This window comes from Diabrotica undecimpunctata, chromosome 4 (assembly GCF_040954645.1).
Source record: "Diabrotica undecimpunctata isolate CICGRU chromosome 4, icDiaUnde3, whole genome shotgun sequence".
NCBI classification, from domain to species: domain Eukaryota; kingdom Metazoa; phylum Arthropoda; class Insecta; order Coleoptera; family Chrysomelidae; genus Diabrotica; species Diabrotica undecimpunctata.
In genome coordinates, this window is record NC_092806.1 from 65805141 (window position 1) to 65822091 (window position 16951).

Sequence of the window (16951 nt, forward strand, 5' to 3'; positions counted from 1 at the left end):
AATTAAAGAAAGGTAAAGTTATCAAAACAAAAATGTAAAAGTAATCAAACGGTAGGATGAAAGACCTGTCTTAATGTTATTGTCCGATAAACACCATGATGATGTGCTAATGGAGACTGAAAAAATTCGTTATGACCAAACTGTTCTAAAACCATCATGTATTATAGACTAGAATTCTGCCAAAAAGGAAGTAGATTATAGGTTATAAAATGTTAATTCAATGTGTATAAAACTTCTTAATAATATATTTTTTCAGTGATCAAATGGGATCATGCTGTACTGTATTAGAAAAACAAAAAAATGGTATAGAAAAGCGGAATTTTCTTTGTTTTTTGAAGCTTGTGTAGTTAATGCGTGGATACTTTATAACAAAAAACACAATGATATTAAATCCATGCTGGATTCGGTAAAGTTTTATTTTGAAAGTCACTTATTGAACAACCACCACGGCCAAGAAAACCAAAACGAATACACACGCTTGTAAAAAGTGGTCTCGAAAATAAAAATAGGCGCAAATGCAAAGAGTAATATCAAATATTAAGAAAAACATTTAACAGCACGGAAGCAGATGAAAAAGTAAAAAAGTAATTACATTTTGTAAAGAATATGAAGGAAAATCAGTCTACTGCTTAATATGCTTCAACAATATCGACGAAAAGAAAAATGGACAATGTATAATTCATAAATTTCACTTTTTTTACAAATGTTTGTATTTTTGAGTTTTATTTTAATAAAAATCTTATTAAATATTGCTTAACAGTTTTACAATGAATTTCTATAAAAAATATTCAGTTTTCATTTATTACAAAACAGTTTAAAAAAATATTACCACGTCTTCAGGATAATATTTCTTATACTGAAAAAAATAAATGTCAAACAGTGTAGCGATCATCGCACTATCAGTCTAATGAGTCATGTACTAAAAAATTTCTCAAGAATACTGCACTCGAGAATTTACAACAAAATATAAGTACAACTCAGTGAAACCCAATTTAGTTTCAGAAACAACCTTGAAACCAGAGAAGCACTCTTCAGTTTGCAGGTCATGGTTCAAAGATGTAGGGATATCGAACAATTGGTATATATGTGTTTTATCGACTTCGAAAAGGCCTTTGGTACGACACGGTACTTCTTGCCTTTAATTAAGAAGACCTGCAACAACTTATAAACAGGAAAACCGAAGCATGTAATGAATATGGGCTAAAACTTAACACTTTTCTGAGATAAAACTTATGGTTGTCAGCAAAACGGAGTTACAACGAACGAACATCAGAGCGTATGGAATAGAGTTAAAAAGAGTCCACAATATTACCTATTTGGGCGCAAACGTTAACGATAACTGGGATATAAATCAAGAAATAAGAATTCGCATTGAAAAATTGAAAAAGAAATCACGAAATAGTGGTATACTAGAACTATTAACAGAGAATAACCTGCCTTAATATAATGTTAATATATAACTAAAGATGATTTTCCAGAAATTGAACCACAGAGTGTGTTAGAAAAAACAGAAATGGATAATGATGTAAACAACGAACCAGCCTCGGAATAAAATACAAAATCATAATCAAATAACATCAAAAAAAAAACACGACAAATAAAAAAACCTCCAAAAAGACATGTATGTGAAGAACTGATCAAAGCCAATCCTGAAATTTTAGCCAATAAAAATTGATCTACGATTAATGTTTTTGTTCAAAATTTATATTACAAGAAGTGAAATTATTTTGTTTTTTTGTTTCATTTTAATTATTTTCTATTTTTTTCAATTTTATACTTCCATTTTGGTTACAGTTTACTGAATAAATTCTGTATGAATTTTAAAAATGTCTTTACTATACTTTTTGTTCATAATCATCTGAGAAAACTAAAACTATGAAGTTTCCGAATGTAAATCATTAGACGTCAGTATATTTTAAATAATAATATTTAGATCTGGTAAAACGATAACATACGACAATATTGCCAGACTTGCGATGACTGTAATAAGTCAAATTTTTATACATCTAAACCACCTAAACGTCCAAATATCGGATTATAAACATACGGATATTTTCGAAAAAATTAGTATCTCTATTTTTATAAAACCAAGCCATGTATACAAAATTCAATACCATTGTTAGCTCTTATACATTCAGAAATGTCGCAAAAAGTCAGTTATTAAGGCCCGGTGCTAGCATATGTAACAGAAGTCCGTTTGATAGCCGGATATCTATATATATATATATATATATATATATATATATATATATATATATATATATATATATATATATATACATATATATATACATATGTGAAATTAAAACAATATATTATGGTATAATAACTTTTTACGTCTGAATCGGAATCAATAAAACGATGTAACTATTATGTTGGTGCATCTATCTCGTCAGCCGTTCGAGCTAATTCTGATTCAAACCGAAAAGTCTAACTAATGTCTTCAAAATCTTCCCACTTTCAGTGGTTTGAGCACAGAGGTGCCACCTGCTGTAATGGCGGGGAACTAAACTATTAAATAAATTGTTTTCTGTCCTTTGGGATACAGAAATGTGCAAATATTATTAGCTTTTAGCAAAAGCTTGGTATTGCTCTGATGAAATTAAAGACATATAATATGGCATAACAGCACAAATTAGTCAATCTTTTCATATCTGAATCGCAGTCAATAGAACAATATAACTGTTATTTCGGTATCTTTACCTTGTCAGCCGTTCGAACTGATTCCGATTCAAACCGAAAAGTCCAAATAGTAGATACATATTTATAAATAGATAAATATATAATAAAATATATCTGTATATCTATATTCGTAATTAATATTGCTAAATAGGTTAACAATCAAATCTTGTTTAAAACAATATTGTTCTTTTTAGTAAAAGAAATATATATATACAGGAATCATGCAGTAGTATTTAAATTTTCAACATAAATAATTACAAATACATAATGTGTGTATAAAAACAAAGTTGGTGTGAAATACATTTAAAGCACAATAAATACTCCCAGCACATCAATAACTTACTTTTGACTGGCTTGTCGTTAACCTTACGCAATGACATTGTTGTTTGTAGTGTAGATATCCGAATGTTCAATTTGGGCTCAGTGTTCTTGTGTTTTGTGTTTAGTGAGCGATGATATGTGATGCTAAAAATAAATTGCTTTAATTAGTCCATAATTGAAAAATTCTTACGACAAAAAGTTGGGTAAAATGGTTTACATTCCAATTTTCCAAGTCACGCTTTTGTCTTGAAAAATAGGATGGTTTTTAGACTAGTTAATTTTTTAATTAAAATGACGCAAATTGTTAGTAATGATTCTAAAAATGTGTTAATGCGGAAAGCAAAACACGTAAAATTACCATGATTTAGCAGTACATTTTAGTAAAATTTTATTAAATTTTATGTCACTATTTTAGAAAAAATTTAGTGAGAATTAAAAATCATATGCCAAAGTTTCATCTGCCTGCTTTAGAACTACTTATCAAACCGTTGTGGAAACGTACCCCTGTCAAGGAAGATAAAAAGGCTAAAATATCTTATACAGATATTTGACGGTTCTAAAAGGTATATGAGGGGTAAATGATGAAAAACGTGTGAAGACGTACAGCTGATTTTGTTTCGTTTTTTTTTAAACAATCTTAAAAAGTGAAAAACATAATTTTTTGCCTATACAACGTTTATTATACAGTCTAGAGAAAAATGTTTTAAATAAAAATTGTAGATCATAAAAAGTTAAGAGTTTCCAAATGAAAATTTATAAATAATTGACCAAGATAATTGTAAAAACCTATCCGTATCTAGCATTACGTCAGTTAATTAGTTATTAAAGTATGTTAAATTTTAAACAGATCGACCAAATAGGTTATAAGTTATTCAACTTGTTTATTCCAGAGAGCAATTGTTTATACAACTGTACTTGCCCAAACAGTTACTTTAGAGGTATTTTTCAAAATGCAACTGATTTTTTGAGGCTTTACTTATTCTTCTTCTTCTAGTTCCATGACCGTTATCGATCGTTGGATATCATGTTGGCTACCATATTCGCTATCGTGACTTTATTGACAGCAGCTCTAAATAACAATGTAGTTGATTTTCCATACAATTGCCTTAGATTTTTCAGTCATTATGTTCTTCTTCTACCAGGACCACGATTACCTTGGATCTCTTCCTGAATAATCAGATGTAAAAGATCATATTTTTCAGGGTGTCTCATAATGTGACCGAAGTATTCCAGCTTGCGTTTCTTTATTATATTGACGAGTTGTGTTGTTTGGTTCAGCCGTCTAAGCACCTTTCTTCATTTTCAGGACTACTGAAAATAAGCTGTCGACCCAGCTTATTTTCAGTAGTCGTCTATATACCCACATCTCAAAGGCTGTCAAACGTTTAAGGATAGCCTCAGTTAGAGCCCACGCTTCCACCCCATACAGCAGGACAGGAAAGATGTAGCAAGATGTCATTCGAACTCTAAGGTCAATGCTAAGATCGTGACTGCAAAGTACGTTTATCATTTTTACAAAGGCAGCTCGGGCTTGTTCTATTCGGCTTTTAATTTTTGCGGTTGGATCCCAGCTATCATTGATATTACTGCCGAGATACACGAGTTCCTCTACTCTGTCCAGTGTGGCATCTCCGACTTTTATACCGTCATCCTGTGTATAATTTTGTTTGCTAACTATCATATATTTAGTTTTCTTAACGTTGAGTTTTAATCCATACTGATCACAAGTCTGTTTTATTTTGTTCATTAGATTTTTAGGTGTTCTCCGCAATTAGCAAGGACTAAGATATCGTCGGCATATCTAATATTGTTGACGGTTACTCCATTCACAATAATACCTACGGCTGTCTCCATTAAGGCTTAGTTAAATATTTCCTCCGAATATAAGTTAAAAAGTAAAGGCGACAATATAGAGCCTTGTCTTACTCCTCTTTTTATATTTATTTCATCCGACAGTTCTTGTCGAACCTTTATTCTTGCCACTTGATGCCAGTATAGATTTGTAATTATTCGTAGATCTTTATCGTCCAATCCAGCTGTTTCCAATATTTATAGCATTTTGTTATATCGCACTTTGTCAAAAGCCTTTTCAAAATCGATTGCACAAATCTACACATTTTGATTTATATCTCTGCATCTCTGTACTAGCACCTGTATATTAAACAAGGCTTCTCTTGTACCCAAGACACTCCTAAACCCAAATTGAGTATTGCTAATTCTATCCTCTAACAGCGTGTAAATTCTGCTGTGTATTACTCACAGGAAGATCTTCAAAACGTGACTCATCAGACTTATTGTCTGATAACCACCGTATGTCTTTGGACGATGTTTCTTAGGTATTGTGACGAATGATAAACTATTTGGTCGATCTATTTGAAATTTAGCATACTTATCTTATAACTTATTATCTACCATGATTTTATAGTAGTTATATTAAATTTCATAATGAAAAAAACAAAGGTATTAACATTTATATATTACAAAATTAAGGTTTTTTTTGCAACTATCTTGATAAATTCTTTATATGTATTTTAATTTATAAACTTACAAATTGAAGAAATTTTTAAGATCTACAATTCTTATTTAAACTATTTTTTTTTGAAAAGCAAACGAAACGTTTTATAGGCAAACAATGATTTGTTCACTTTTTAATATTGTTTAAAATAAAAACAAAACAAAATCAGCTGTATGTCTTCACGTGTTTTTCATCTGCTACTCCTCATATATATTTGAGAACCTTTAAATATCCGTATAAGATTTTTACGTGACATCAATGATTTTTCCCAGATAGACTAGTGTAACAGACGACTTTTCTTTCGGTTGAATACTGGTCCCTAACTGAGTTAGCTTTAGCTGAATTAGTAATCGTACTTTATCTTAGACTACGGAAAAAAATAAGCCTCGTAAACAATTTATCAATATATAAAAAAATCATTATGCTTATATACAAAAATAATATGCCAAGCTGTCGAGGAAAAATCTTAATTAGATTTAAAATCTAAAATTAAAATAAGAAGAGATCTTTAAGAGATGGTAGAAGAGCTAATAGGTAAAAGAAGACAGCTGACGGAAAAATACGGCTCCAACTACACAACAATGAACAAATTAGATAACGATATCCACCGATCAATCCGAAAAGAATTAAGAGAAAACAATATAAGAGAAATAACTAAAATAATTTAAGAAAACAAAAGGTAAAAAGTTTTGAGTCGAAATACGAACAACATAGGCAACAAAAATATGTACAAAATAAAAAACAAAGATGAAAACATTACTATTGATAGAACCAAAATCCTTGAGGTTGTCGATTCCATTTATCGCGAAATGTATGAGAGCACTGACGAAAGGCAAGATCAGCTCCTGTCCAAAATCACAAACCAGGGATCAAAATTAATGCCAGAAATAACTCCATACGAAATCAAAACGGCACTTTTAGAAATGAAAAATAACAAATCCCCTGTAGATGACAGAGTAGTGATCGAAGCTATCAAACTAGGTAGAAATAAAATCCAGGCTTTGGCCAAGCTTTTCACCGAACAGTCATTATTTTATTACACAAGCAAAGAGACATAACAGATCTAAAAAACTACTGTCTAATCAGTTTGCTTTTCACGCATATATAAACTTTTCACAAAAACTTCTCAAAAAAAAAAGACTGAACGCTAATTTAAAGTTCCATCAGCCTAGAGAACAAGATGGCTTTAGATCGGGATACAGCACTAAGGACCATTTACTAGTCATAAAGAACCTGATATGGAAGTCTGCAGAATCCAACAAATTATTGGCACTGATATTTGGCGATTACGAGAAAGCATTCGATACCATAAGGCTTTAGAAAATGTTAAAAGCATTAACATATTGCCGAATAGGCCATCGCTACACTAATTAAATATATCTACCAAAATGCCACAGCTAGCTTAAGACTATCTGAACAAGAAACAAATAAATTCTGTATACAGCGAGGAGTACGTCAAGGAGACACCGTCCCTCCAAAGCTATTCAAAACGCATTTAGAACACACTTGTAAGAAGGCACATCTGAACGAGTGTGCTAAGAACATTAACATAAATGGAAAGAAGCTCAGTCATTTGAGATTTGTAGATGACATCGCTCTTATAGCAGATCGTATGGATGATGCAATAATAATGTTTGAAAAATTGTATCACGCTTCCTTGGAGGTCGGACTTAAAATTAATATGAACAAGACACAAATAATGACAAATCTGGTGCTAAATCGAAATATTGCTGTTGATGGAAGGGATATTGTGCAGACTACATGGTATGAGTACTTAGGACATGAAATTCGGTTGGGATAACCAGACATCTGAGATCACACGTTGCGTAGGATTAGCCTGGGCAGCGTTTAAACTATGTATTTAAATCGGATCTACTTATATGCCTTAAAAGGAAAATGTTTGACCAATGTATGTTACCTGTACTCCCTTATGGAGCGGAAACATTAACACTCGCAAAAAAGGTAGTGAATAAGATTCGCGTGACTCAGAGGGCTATGGGGCGCCAGGTGTTGTTTCTAAATATATTATCATATATGATAATATAATATGTGTTCATATATATTTATATAGGTATTTATAATTTAGTTGTGATTTATTATGTAATTATAATTTAGAAAATATATTTCTCGACACTATTGGTACTTTGATTGACAGTTTATCTTACTACAGTGGTTTTGTATATGAAATCAACCAAAAAGGGTGAAATGATCGATAATAAACTAGGAATAAACTACGAAACACGACCAGTTTGCATGTATATTTTAAATACTATCAGACTTTTATCAAAGTAATTAGAACGTCGCCGAATATAACCAGTAAACCAAGGTACCATTTAAAAGTACAGGTATATATTTTGCAATTACATTTCGTCGGTTTAAGCTTGTTTAAACCTTGTTTTAGGTTTAAATTTAAAAATGGTACTAGTTTTTGATTGCAGAATTTTCCATACTTTAAGATACGTTGATTTAATTAAGGTAATAATACAACCAGATCTCGAGTCATAAAAATGTTATTAAACGATCCGTCCTCCATACGAGAAGTCACAAGTGGGTAAGGAAGTAAAAATGCCATGAATCTTATGTTCTTACTATCGTAATATACATAGAGTACATGAATCACTGATCTAGTATCTATGTAAATGTCTACATATTATAAAGTAATAAAAATAATGATAATTTTAGTGTCATTGATTTATTTTAGCACTAAGAACCAATATACTATGCGGAGGATAAAATCTCTGTACCACAAACCCGGACATAAAAACTCAAATTCGATGATACTAATCCTAGCTAATTGTTTAAAAATATGTTATGATTTGATATAGTAATGAACTTTGTATAATTTTAATTGTACAGATTACAAATTGCATATGCGGTTAACCGACTTGCATTGATATCCGCATACTATAATGATGATTTATTTGGATTTTCATTAATGTGAATATTACGTACATTAAACAAAACAATTATCAAAGTCCGATGAAACGTGTGTATACATTGTTATTCTAAACATAGACTTTTATTGTTCCTACAACTTCCGTCACAGACCATCAATGAAAATAAGATGTCATCCTAGAAGTACCATCAAGGTATACACTCGGCATCGTAACATGACAGACATGCTACTATAATATTAAATGCTTTTGTCTCAAACATGTTTGAGGTTCCATTCATTCTAGTAAAACACACTGCTTAAAAGCTTTCTAATTATGCTAATATTACAAAACTTACACTAACACTTACTTAGCCAAATATGTAATGGTGATTATTTTATTAAGCTTAAAACTAGCTTAATTAGTTTGACTCATATAACTTATTACCAAATTATAATATAATTATTATTAAATAATAAATAATAAATAATTATAACCAAAATAACAGCCAGGTACGCCAGCAGCGACATCTATACGAAGTAACAAGAAGTCCAGAGACCTCTCTCTGATAGTAAATTAGGTGAACCGCAAATTCAAAGTCTCTTACTAGAGATTTTTAACGACGCTAGAAGTATCTTTTTACTTCAACATGCATCTACGATTCACCTTTGAAAATTACTATCTTTTTCGCTCTTTACGTAGAGAAAGACGTTTAAATGAAAGTAAAAGATTGCATTTCATTTCAATCGGAACTCCACCATTGCTCTACACGTGTTTCGAGTTATTCAACTCATCATCAGGAACACTTGTGGAAGTTCAACTGAAATGAAATGCAGTCTAGTATTTGGCCATTATAACCAAAATAACAGCCAGGTACGCTAGCAGCGACATCTATACGAAGTAACAAGAAGTCCAGAGACCTCTCTCTGATAGTAAATTAGGTGAACCGCAAATTCAAAGTCTCTTACTAGAGACTTTTAACGGCGCTAGAAGTATCTTTTTACTTCAACATGCATCTACGATTCACCTTTGAAAATTACTATCTTTTTCGCTCTTTACGTAGAGAAAGACGTTTAAATGAAAGTAAAAGATTGCATTTCATTTCAATCGGAACTCCACCATTGCTCTACACGTGTTTCGAGTTATTGACCAAATACTAGACTGCATTTCATTTCAGTTGAACTTCCACAAGTGTTCCTGATGATGAGTTGAATAACTCAAAACACGTGTAGAGCAATGGTGGAGTTCCGATTGAAATGAAATGCAATCTTTTACTTTCATTTAAACGTCTTTCTCTACGTAAAGAGCGAAAAACATAGTAATTTTCAAAGGTGAATCGTAGATGCATGTTGAAGTAAAAAGATACTTCTAGCGTCGTTAAAAGTCTCTAGTAAGAGACTTTGAATCTGCGGTTCACCTAATTTACTATCAGAGAGAGGTCTCTGGACTTCTTGTTACTTCGTATGTATATATATATATATATATATATATATATATATATATATATATATATATATATATCTTTTATCTTCAATAAAGTAGAATATACATAATTTATCCTTAAACTTTAGTGTCTAACAACTAATGCGCCCACGGACCTTTAATTTATGGATAGCAAATGACAGTTAAGAACTGCTAGTTTTTTTTTGGCATAGTTGCGGTATGTATTTTTATTAATATCACCAACCTTTGTGTAATACAGGAATAGCCACTCAAAAGAGTTTACCCTAACATTTGGCATTATTCATCGCATTTTGTGAAAATTGCGACCTGCTACAACAGGTCGATTTTTATTCCAAATATTCCATATAGATATCCGTCATTTAACACCTTTCTCCCCCTCCCGTCTTCTTCTTCTTCTTCGTCTAGCCATTCACGTCCACATCTGAACATAAGCCTCTTCAAGTCTTCCTTTCCATTGTTTTTTATTGTACGCTACTTGTAGCCAATTTTTCCCGGCAGTCCTTTTCAGATCATCTGTCTTTCTCATAGGAGGTCTGCCGCTGGGTCTTTTGTGTTAGTATGGTCTCCAGGTTAAAATTGATCTGTGCCATTTGTTTAGATCGCTCCTAGCTACATGTCCAGCGTATTCCTATTTCAACTTTAATGATTTTTGCACCACATCGGTGACTTTGGTTTTCTGTCTTATCCATGAGTTTGTTTTCTTGTCCTTGAGTGATATACCTAGCATTGCTCTTTCCATCGCGTTTGAGTGACTCTAAGTATATTCATATTCTTTTTTGTGATTGTCCATGTTTGTGCCGCATAAGTTAATATCGGAATAATGCATGCATCAAAAACTTTAGATCTAAGATGTAATTGAATTTGTTGATTTCTGAGTATATAGTTCAGTTTACCGAATGCTGTCCAAGCTAACTTTCTTCTTCTTTTTATTTCTTCAGTTTGAATTTCCCTATTTAGTATTATTTTTTGTCCTAAGTATATATATTCTTCAACTTTTTCTATAACTTTATCGTTTATTATTGTCACGGTGTCTTCGGAGTGCATGACTTTTGTTTTGTTTAAATTCATTTTCAGTCCTATTTTAGAAGATTCGGTATGTAGTTCTAAAAGCATGGTTTGCATTTCTTGTAGGTCAGTAGCTATCAGGATTATGTCATCTGCAAATCGTAGATTACTGAGGTAGCGGCCATTGATGTTTATTCCCTTATATTTTCAGTTTAGGTTTTTAAAAACGTCCTCCAAAACTAAGGTGAACAGTTTGGGTGATAAAGTATCTCCCTGTTTGACTCCCCTGTTTAATGGTACAGGGTTCGTGTGTTCATTTTCATTTAGGTAGTATGTAGCTGTAGCTTGGTTCATAGTTTCTTTTATTAAGTTAATATATCTGATGTCTATTCTACAATTTTGCATTGCGTTTATTACGGCCGTGTGTTCTATGGTACCGAAAGCTTTTTTGTAGTCTACAAATGCTAGGAAAACTGGAAACTTGTATTCGTTACATTTTTCTATTAATATTTTTGTGGTTTAACAGGTGATCGGAAGTTGAATAGCCTTTTCTAAAACCTGCCTGTTCATATGGTTGGTATTCGTCTAATTTCCTTGTTAGTCGAGTAGTTATGACTTTGGTGAGTATTTTAAACAGGTGTGACAGTAGGCTGATGCGTCTGTAGTTTTCCAATTTTCGACTATCACTTTTCTTGTGTAATAAGATTACTTTAGAGTTGTTCCAGCTCTTAGGGACTTTGCCCTGATGTAAACAACTGTCCACGAGCTTAGTTACAATTGCAATTGGTTCCTTACCTCCTTCTAATATCATATCTGTGGTAATACTATCTTCTCCTGTAGCTTTATTTCTCTTCATGTTTTCCAATGCTGTAGTTACCTCTGAAATTGTTACTTTTGGCATTATTTCTGATCCAACATTTTTTATTAATTTCCGTGCTGGTCTCATCTCATCATCTTGTTGATGTGTTCTGTAAAGTTCTGTGTAAAATTCTTCTATTCGTGTTAGTATGTTTTCTCTAGTTGTGATTTCATTTTCGTCTTTTCCCATTAATGATATCATCTGACGTCGTCCTCCTCTAAGTCCCCCTCCCGTAAGTACTATAAATAATTTTAGATGTGTGGTTTATCATGATACGTGTATTTTGCTGAAGAATTAAGGAATCTACAATTTTTTCCATATTAACTCTACAATGGTGAAAAAATAGCCAGTTTGTTGAAAGTGTTACACATATTAAAAACTAAACGCAACACCTATCTTCCGCTAGTGCCAATTTCAATTTTTTCCGGTCAAGTCAAAACTGCATTAAATCAAAATTTGCAACATTAATAGGAAACTTTGTTAAATTTAACGTAAATAAAATTAACTTAATTTTAAATTAGTAAATTTATCACTAATAATTATTTAGCAATTGTTCAGAATACCATTCACCAACGTCCATACAATCATAAAGTCCCTCATAAAGTTTCTTTAAAAAGAACATTTTAAAGTATTTCAGGGGTTACTAGACTTCTTCTTCTTCAGATGCAAATCCACTAATGGATGTTAGCGATTACATTTTCCATTAATTCTCTATTTCTTGCAATATGTATCAGAGATTGTATGTCGTTAATCCCTGTCCATTGCCTTATGTTTCGGAGCCAGGACATTTTCTTGCGTCCCATTCCTCTCTTGTCTTCAATTTTACCCTCGAATATAAGTTGGAGGAACTGGTATTTTTCATTTCGCATGATGTGACCTAGATACGCCGTTTTCCTTTTCTTGATGGTTCGAAAAGTTGGCGTTCTTGGTTTATTCTTTTAAGGACATCTATATTTGTGATTTTCGCTGTATATGGTATTTTTAGGATACGGCGATAGAGCCACATTTCGAAAGCTTCTAATCTGTTTATAGACTGTTACTAGACTATATTCATATATATCTTGATTTTGAAAATATCCCATAGAAAGAAGTCCAGGGCACCTAAAACAGGGATCTTGCTGACCATTTAATAAACTATTCTTCTTTGTACCTGTTTCAAATGTCTGCTCATACATTTGATTTCAATGGCTCTTGGGTGTTTCGTGAAAAACTCTAGGATTTTCATCAGCCCAATAACGGCAATTGTGTTGATTTAAGTATCATTTAGGAAATAATAACATTCATCCAAAAATCCAATATTAAATCGAAAGTTTAGAGTATTACTTTTTTTCGGTTATAATCCCACACAACTTGTCTCACCTGTCTGGATTATTTTTATTTTTTCCTGTACCAAGTATAACCATTTTGTAGGGATACAATTTGTAATGTTTGTACTTCGTAAACATTACACGTTTTCCACACACGTTTTTCCACACACATGAAATTTTGTAACTAGTTTTAATACGTGTTAGTGATGAAGTTGCTTATCTTGATGATGTTGATTAATGTTCTCCTTGCACACTTTACATTTTTAAAAAATATAAAAATAATTTGAACACGTTCAATTATTTCAATGGGATATAATAGACCATTTCGAACAAATTTAAAAACTACTATTTAATATCGTTTTTACACGCAACCAACATTAGCTCAAATAACTAAATTTTTGCAAATTTCCTTCAATGTAGCTTTTGACGTATCGAAAAAAATGTGATTTACACATATCCAAACATAGCTATTTTGTATCGGTTTTAAGAGGAGTAACACTTTTTATAACATAATATTTTTTCACAAGAGCTAAAATAAAAAGAAAAATAATAGATACCCGAATTCTCCAACAAAATACCTGTCTAATGATGTGGCACACATGGTATATTCCTTATTTAAAATTAAGGGTTTGTGATACTGGAGGGGAGACGGTTGACAACCACTAGAACGTTGAGATATATATATATATATATATATATATATATATATATATATATATATATATATATATTCAGAACTTCAGATTGCGAGGAGGTGTTCACTACTAGCGATTACCCCGTAAATTTTTTCAACTGGCATTATCAAGTGATGCCAGTTGGAAAGGTCTGGTAAACGTGTATTGAATCATACTGTTTCGGCTTATATACTAGCCTTCATTGTTATTTAATCGTGGTTTAAAATGAGCTCTTTTTAAAGATTTCGTATGCCTCCATATTATGTTGACAATTTTAAAGAAATCATTATAACAGTGACAAAAATAAAAACATTAAATAAAAAAGTCATAGTGATAATAACAATTACAGGATTTAGTCTTGTGATCCTTATTAGTAAATCGTCGATCTTTAATAGATACGGCTGGTATTGACATTTATTAAAAATGGTTCCATTACCTGAAAGGATCGAAATAAATCGAACAGCTACTGTATTGAATGAAAGATACCGGGAAAAACACGTCGATCAAATTTTGAAACGAAGCTTCTATAATTGCTTTGTAATACTTTTTCTCTATAGATTTAAAATATTAAAGCGATTGTCACGAAAGTAGCGTCACGAAATAGTTGAAAGAGGCAATTTACGCGACGAATTTATAACAAGGAAATTAACTAACAGCCATTTTATGTACTTTCGAATGTACAAAAAAATGCTAAAATAAACTTTTTAAATCGATTTGATTTGAAAATTTGATTTGATCGAATTGATTTTAAAAAACAGCGTACAATAAAAAAAGGAATAAATTAAAAATACATTTTTTTTCTGCAGCCATCCAGAACACTAAACTTTCGGTATGATTTATTAAATTTTGGGTTGATTTGTAAGTTCCACTTTACAAAAATCGTACCGAAAGCAAGTATTTTAGAGGCGATTTTTTTACTTTTCGAAGGATTTTTTTTATTATTTTTGTAACGATTTGTTATTTTATGCTTGGAACTGTTAATATAAATAATTTTTATAATTGTGTAATTAATTGTTATGTTATATTTAATTTATAATGAAAACTGCATAAGTAGTGTATCCATTCATATTCTTTTTAACATAATAAACTCCAGCAGACAAAATGTTGTACGTAACATGATCCATAAGTGATTTTACGGGATTCGCAGGATTCCAAGACTCGTCGTCCTACATCTTAATCATTATTCAATTTTAAAAATATTTTTTAGAATTTAAAAAATACAGAAAACATATTATAAAGCTTCGCACTAATCTACAGTACCACCTACTCTACCACTTTTTTATTTTGGAAACATTTCTGTCATGAATAAGAAGCGTGTGAGAAAAATACTGTTAGGCGCAAATATACAGCTAGAAGTAATTGGAAAATTTGCTACAGATCCAACAACATCCATCAAGAAGGTAACAGCCTCAACACATCTTTTCATAGGTTCTGTTGTTCCGTACATAACGCTCTTAATATGCTTAGATTTCACCCGTATTATAACATGCATCTATTAAACGAACTATATGAACATGACCTCGATGGTAGAGTTAAATTTTGCGAAATAATATTAAATAACTCCAAAGAAATTTTATTCGTTTTAGCAAAGATTCTACCATCTTTTTAAATAGGCAATCGGCATCATACTTCAGTCGTCAGAAGAAAAAAAAAGATGCAAAAAAGTTTACTACTTTTACCTCTGGGCTTTTCCCTAAAATCTCGCTCACAGGTGGGTAAAAAAATATATTTACCAAGAATCCGTACGCCGTAGAAAAAATGTTTTAAATAAAAATGTAGCTGAGATAATTTTAAACAAAAATGTATTAGCATTTTTTGTGTAGAATGAACCATTCTATCACAAACAACGCTTGTAGCAACCGTCGATTTTGAATGTCAGTTACTCGCACGAAATCAATCTTCAATAAAATTTGTATGAGATCGATGGGAAAAATTCGATATCTTTTGATTTAAGTGTTCTATCGACAAAAATCAAAAAGCATTTTAAAAGTAAAGAGTTCAGATTTCGAATGCCATTGTTGTATTTGGCCGCAAGTAAACTTAGATTTTAAAAAGGTGTTAAATAAATAAACCTGGCGCGATTTTTGCCATTTTTTATGAATCTCATGGGATCAATACTATCTATTTCTTTTATTGACAAGCCACTATAAAGTTTAGATTACTAGAGCCCAACCTTCAAAACCTATAGCACAAAATTTTAGTTAGCACGAGTTTTGGCAGCAAATGTGAGGCATTTGAAATATGTTAAACAAACACTGGATTTAAACTTTCACATAAAAAATCAATCTAAAACGTTTAAAACTTTTTTTTAGTTAAACTAGTACGTTTTTCTAACTATCCAAACATCTGGTATGAACTACACTCAAAAGCGTCTTCTTGAAGGCATTTTCCGTGACGAGCAATCGTTTGAGATGTAAAACATAAAATTCTGCATTTTTTATTTATACTTCAAATGCCTCATTTTTACAATGAAAGTGATCAATTTTATTGATCTCACGAGAATGATAAAAAACGACAACAATCGCACCACGTTTATTTATTCAACCCCTTTATAAAAACTGAGTTTTTTCGTTGCAAAATACAAAAACTGCATACGAAAGCTGCACTCCTTGCCTTTAAAACGCATCTTGATTTTTGTCGACAGGATCAAAAGATATTGAATTTTTATCGTCGAGCTGATACAAATTTTATAAAACATCGATTTCACGCGCGTAACTGACATTCAAAATCGATGGTCACTTAAAGCGTTGTTTCTGAGAGAACGATTTATTCTATAAAAAAAGTGCTCATAAACATTTTTGTTTAAAATTATCTCAATATTGTTCTGAAGCTATTTTCTTGTGGCATTTTAAAGTAATTACTATTTTAATGGGAATAAGCCACAATTAAAGGTTAAAGTACGTTTATTGACGTTTCAATTTCCACTTCAGAAATTGATTTCCGAAGTGGAAATTGAAACGTCAATAAACGTACTTTAACCTTTAAATGTGGCTTATTTCCATTTAAATAGTAATTAAAATTATCTCGGATATATTTTTTCTAGTAAAATTTTTTTCTACGGCGTATAGATTCTTTGTAAATCGATTTTTTTTTGCATTTTTGCACCCTACCGGGGGGGTTTTAGGGGTAAGCCCGGGGGTAAAAGTAAGTTTTTTTGCATCTTTTTTGGGGTCCCAAATTAATATTCTCGGCAAAACTGAGCTTGTTTCAGATCATTCCCAAACACTTCAAAAAATATATGTTTGGGCTGG

General features: G+C 31.5%; 2 protein-coding genes across 5 annotated transcripts in view; one reads left to right on the forward strand and one right to left on the reverse strand.

The window, feature by feature from the left end:
- The window catches only part of LOC140439614 (uncharacterized), a 1046430-nt gene that overhangs the window by 534463 nt on the left and 495016 nt on the right, over positions 1–16951 (reverse strand). For all 3 annotated transcript variants that reach the window (XM_072529640.1, XM_072529641.1, XM_072529642.1), the window contains exon 4: positions 3026–3147. In XM_072529640.1, the coding sequence (XP_072385741.1) occupies positions 3026–3062 (37 nt within the window). In that variant the 5' untranslated portion in view covers positions 3063–3147. The remainder of the gene's footprint in view (positions 1–3025; positions 3148–16951) is intronic.
- The window catches only part of hdly (hadley), a 359652-nt gene that overhangs the window by 101399 nt on the left and 241302 nt on the right, over positions 1–16951 (forward strand). The window lies entirely within an intron of this gene.